Source organism: Centruroides vittatus, unplaced genomic scaffold (genome assembly GCF_030686945.1).
Source record: "Centruroides vittatus isolate TY-2023 unplaced genomic scaffold, ASM3068694v2 contig_988, whole genome shotgun sequence".
NCBI lineage: Eukaryota > Metazoa > Arthropoda > Arachnida > Scorpiones > Buthidae > Centruroides > Centruroides vittatus.
The window spans coordinates 219,490-225,138 of record NW_027122657.1 but is presented as its reverse complement, the minus strand read 5'-3'; the positions used below and the strand labels follow the sequence as shown (position 1 = coordinate 225,138).

General features: G+C 26.5%; 1 protein-coding gene across 1 annotated transcript; it reads left to right on the top strand.

Moving 5' to 3' along the window:
- On the top strand, positions 1 to 5,437 carry LOC136986043 (uncharacterized). The gene is made up of 6 exons (XM_067283491.1): positions 1 to 96; positions 1,293 to 1,453; positions 1,595 to 1,656; positions 1,737 to 1,841; positions 1,916 to 1,999; positions 5,188 to 5,437. Exons 2-6 carry the CDS (start codon positions 1,309 to 1,311, stop codon positions 5,215 to 5,217), a joined length of 426 nt encoding a protein of 141 aa, XP_067139592.1. The 5' UTR covers positions 1 to 96; positions 1,293 to 1,308; the 3' UTR covers positions 5,218 to 5,437.
- Positions 5,438 to 5,649: the final 212 nt, after the last annotated feature.

Here is a 5,649-nt window from a genome sequence, read left to right as displayed (position 1 = left end):
TCTACTCAAATTTTTAACAGATTTACCGCAACGACGAAATTACAACATTACGTTATAAAACCTAACGTCCAGCACATTTTAATAGATTATAACGAGGTAAGTTCTCTGTTTTATCTTTCATTACCATAACAATATGCATGAAGAAAGCACATATTTTATCGTGTATTTAAAAGTAATTATTCACTTTTACTCGTACAAACCTTAAATACAAGAAATGTTTACTTTCCAATTCTTAATTACAATAAGATTTTATATAAAAGATGACGTTATTTATCAAATGACTTCATCTATTATATACAGCTTTAAAGCTAACAAGTAAATTAACGAAATTTAAATATTAATTATAATTTTATGACGTGTTTTGTTCTGTAAATGTTTAACACGTTATTTCCTAAGTTACTGTTTAGAATTGACAACACTTTTTCCTTCTTTTTTCTTACACATTAAAAAATAATAAATAATAAAATAATTTGATGAATTCAATAATGTATTTGAATTTCTTAATTTTAGTAATGTCATTTTTTTAAACAAAATGTTTATACAAATACAAATAAATATAGGGCTGTATAAACGAACAATTTTGAAACTTTACAAGAATATTTCTATACGTGGGGTATTCAGGTTATAAGACTGTGATAGTCAGGAGATCAAGGATAACGAAATAGAAGAGGTCTTCTGTTCTAATAGAGCGAGATGAAATTTAATTTAAATTTTACTCGTTATTAGCATTTGCAATTTTAGGCAGGAGTAAGTTTGTGGTATGAATGAGTTTTTAATGAAATTTTTTGAAACCTATTCTGACACTAAATATATTTTTCGCCTTCAATTATTAGTAATAATAACATAAAAATTATTGCTGAATGAAATCTCGTAATGATAGCGCTACACACCTGTTTAAAAATTATCAGGACGTTGGAAAGTCGTGCAGGAGCACTTGCTAGCTTTTATTCTTTTAGATACTTTCCAAGCATTTATTGCAATCAAAAAATTAAAAAAATTAATTAAATTCAAATTATATTTAAAAGCTAATAATATATATGAAAATCTAGATGAAATGTTTTAAACGTGTTTGGCATAAAAATATAATAGAGACGAACTCCGACAAATTGAAATCAATCACTAAAAGTACAGGCTCCTAAAGAAATAACGATATCTCACTTCGTAAATGCATATGATAAGCAATTACTCTTCCCATGATTAAATATTTGTTATTTTTTAGGTGATTTGAAATTGTAATTTTCCTGGTTAGATATCAGAAGATTATTCTCACGAAATAAAATACATACTTACAGAAATCTACGAGACGAAATGAAAACATCCGTGAATATGAGGCTTATGCTAGTGTTATTCGTGTTTGCTATCATTCTTTCTCCAATTGATTCTATGGACGTTTCGGCATTTAGACCTGCTGATCCGTATGATTATCTTAGGACGGCCGTTAATCTTTATTGTCGTAAGTATTCATAACAGGTTTCTGTAGGTATTTTCATCTTTTAGTCATTAATTATTTTCCAGTATTTTGATTAAGCCTACAAAAATATAGTTTAAAATTAATGAAAATATATTTATCTCTCTAATTTTTTTTTCTTATTAGCATGGTCTTGTTGCAATCAAAGAGACTTTCGATTTTGCTTGGTTGAAAATCACCAGCAGATTGTAAGCTTTTAAACATTCCCAAATGTTTTATCAGAAAATAAATTTTCTAAACAATAATTTTATTACAATTCAATATGTAGATTCTGGATTTCGGTAAAAACTGTGTTCAACAACATTTAGGATTTTGCCAAACTGTAGAGAAATGTACCGATATAATATGTGAAAAGCGACTGACAAATGGACAAGTAATTAATTCGTGTTTCTGAACTTTGTATTAATTATTATTAATTTCATAAATTGATGATATTTCTATTAATAGGATTACGAGGAATTTATACAGTGTTACGCTAATGCTACATTTACCCACAGTTACGAAGATTCAAGTGTTTATCCGAAAATCAATGTAAGTACTATGCGATTAAATGTATTTACGTAAAATATTTTGAATAATTATTTCATTAACTATTGTATCAAAGCATTTGTTTCTAATTAGCAGTTTAATTTAATATTATGAAGTAAATTTGTAAAGTGAGATAGAAACATTCAGGAATAATTTATATTATTTATTTTACTTCAAAATTTCAAATTTACTTGACTCTACTTATTATACTAGCTGTTACCAGCGACTTCGCCCGCGCGGATTTTGCAAGCAAACACCATTTATATTCACTATTTCAACAACCATAGTAATTGTTATATAACACCTACAGCTGAGAATGATGAGAATCAAACGAATTGCTTTCAATTTGATCAATTTTCTGGAACATTTACAATCGTTCTATAATCGAACCAATATGCAATAACAAATTCGAATTTAAAACGGTTCGAACATTTGGTTAAAAAATCGAAATATATAAAAATATTTATAACAATGTCTGAAATGTCATCAATTTATACCCCTAAGTACTCAATGAAGACTAAACGTAGTTAAAAACAAAAAATCGTATCTAAAATAGTACAGTAGAAGCCGTTCTTCAGATTAAGCCTTAATCTTATCCCTCTTTCCTCGGGAAGAAGAGGGAGAAGATTTGTTTCTGAATTAAAATTTTCCTTTTACTTTTCATTGTTTCTTTTATTATATCAAAAAGAAAGGGATAACGTTGAGAATGAACGTACGTTGAATGCAACGTAACCCAGCGTCACGTTGATCATACCTTGCAAATAGTTGAATAATAAATTAGAAATCAGAGAAATTTTTATATTTTTAAGTTAATTACAAATTTTGGATTGAGTTTAAATTTTTGGTTGCATCATACGTTGTGTTAAAATATATCGTTAGGTATAACACTTTATTATTATTAAACTTACGATTTATTGAATTTGATTTATGTTAATTCTAAGTAGAATGTTTTCTATTCAGATTTTATAAGATAATTGAAGTAAAACCTGGTCATGTGTGTTTGACGATGAACATCAAAATCAGTTTAAACCGTCCTCGGGATCCCCATTTTTTTAATGTGTCACTTCTACTTTTATTTTGAATGGAGTAAATTTGGCCATTTAGTTTCTCGGTGTATAGAAAAGAATATGCGAAAGCAGTTCGGCCGGGTATAAACTCTTTCTCATCATTCATTTCTTTCTCTAATGTGAGACTGTTTTAATATCAGGCTTTGTATTACGTCATACATTATTCATTTGCATACATTCTGATTAAATTAAATTTTTATTTTTAGAATGCTTTTTAATTTGTATGCGCTGTTTAAATTCACGTTTATATGTATCAGTATTTTTACGTAATATTTTAACCGCACCTCTATCGATTTCACAAATATTCATCATCGATAAAAAATACGTTAAAATCCAATACATAAAATATATTTTATGTACTGGATTTTAACGTATTTTTTATCTTCTTCCTGTTGTTTTACATTACACTTATATTTTTTAAATATATTCTTCGTTAAATTTTTAAAAATTAATTTAGGAATAATGACTTATTATCAATATTTTAATCCAAATTCTTAATTCCAAATTCCTGTTATTTGCATTTGTTTTTCTCGTGTATATCTTCTTTAGTTTGTCAAATATGTTTTTTTCCCAATTTAATCGGAAAACGGGATATAAAATGAATTGTTTTATTTACGTCACAAGACGTTTTACAGGTCCTAAAAGTAAAATATTTCTCACTATTGCTAATAGTTATGTCTAAATAATTTAACTTATTATTTTCTTCATTTTTCATTTCAAATTATTATTATGTATGTTATTCGCAATATTTAATATTACCTTATTACTAATTTTAAGGTTATTGTACACAATTAAGTAATCATCTGCATAGCTGATACATAATTTAATGCCTTTAATATTATTTAACAATTAATAAAATTGCATCATCACCATTTTAGCTAGTTTTGAAACATTTTTGACTTCATACTGAGGTCATGTTTCTGTATGTAGTATTTGTTATGAATTTGGAAAAAATTATTTAACTAATTCAATGAATGAAATATCACGTAGTACCAACTGTTACAATGAGATGTATGAATGAGTTCGCGACACGTGACACTCTCAACATATGCTGTTCCTAATCACGTCACTGAAGTTTACCTAAAAGTGTATGACCGGAGTTTATACAATCAACTAAACGATCCATTCTGGAAACTATCTTTGAAATTTAAGTGTTAAATAATGTTTATTCTGGATCCAAAATGATTAAGTAATTCAAATTATATCATGTCATAGTCTTTATCTCAAATTTTAGGCATTTCTATCTGATTTCCCAGGTGACCACCTTATACCACAATCGCCTTTCTTTCACAGAATGAATATAATTAATATAGTAATGCTTAAATTGTGTTTTCATATAAATACAAACGATTAGATGATTGTATTTACACATTTTTGATCTTATACTTTACAAATTCCCGCGTTGCGCCATCTGCTAAGTGAGTTTATTTTAAAATAATTTTTATATTTTTCCTGCTTATAAAAAAGAAGCAAAATGCTTACTTTTAAAGGTAGGACTGACTTTCTAAATAAACAATCTGATCCCTTCGAAATGTCATGACCCCACCTCTATCTCCGGGCACGTTGCCTTTTATCTATTAAAATTTAATAGTATTTATGTCTCAAATACAGAAATAAACCTGCTAAGTCACAAAAGTCTTGGTTTATGCATACCTGAGTTAAATAGAAATAGTCTTCGACAGTCACAACACAGACTGACAGCATTACATACAAAAGTTTGTTCGAAATATTTTTACATCTTTCGGCTTTCTGGTGTGTGAAAACGTCGAGAAATGAAATTAAAAAACCCCGGTTTGAAATTTGATCGATCTCCCTACTTTTTCCATATTATATTAAAATAATTTTAAAATGTAAGAGCTGAAAATCTTTTCCATCACTCTGTTTGGTTAAGATATTTAAATGAAACAAATCTTGCAAAATTCATGAGATATGTTATTTGAATAATTAATTATATAAAATTAATATAAATATATATTAATATAATTAATATATATAATTATAGTGAATAATATTTATATTTATATAATATAAATAAACATGAAGTTTAAATTAGTTTATATTAGTCTACCTGTATACATATATTTTTTTGATAAATAAATAATTATATATATTTTTTTCTTTTAGGAATGCCTGGAAAACATAATTAAATGTTAATAAAACTGAATTTTTTCGATTTATTTTCGTTGACAATTTATTGAAGGATTGCATTTAAATGATCTTTAAATTTCTTATTTGATGTATAACAAATTGGTGTAGGTTAATTATATCGCTGCATAAATTTACATTTTAAATTCTGAATTGATTCAAATTGTAGAATTGTATTAAGTTTCTGATGATTCATCATTTGCTTAAATAAAGTATTTTAATAACACGACTTTTATTTATTTTGTTCATTCAAAATGCTGACATGGGTGTCACGTGCAAAGGATTTAATACACACAAGAAATATTTACATGTAATCATTGATTTATTTTGATTAATAATATAAATTCTTTCGAACTTTTAATAAATTAGAAATAATGATTTAATTAAAAATTTGGAAATTGTATTGTAACTTTCAAATTGCAACCTTTATATTCCCACTGT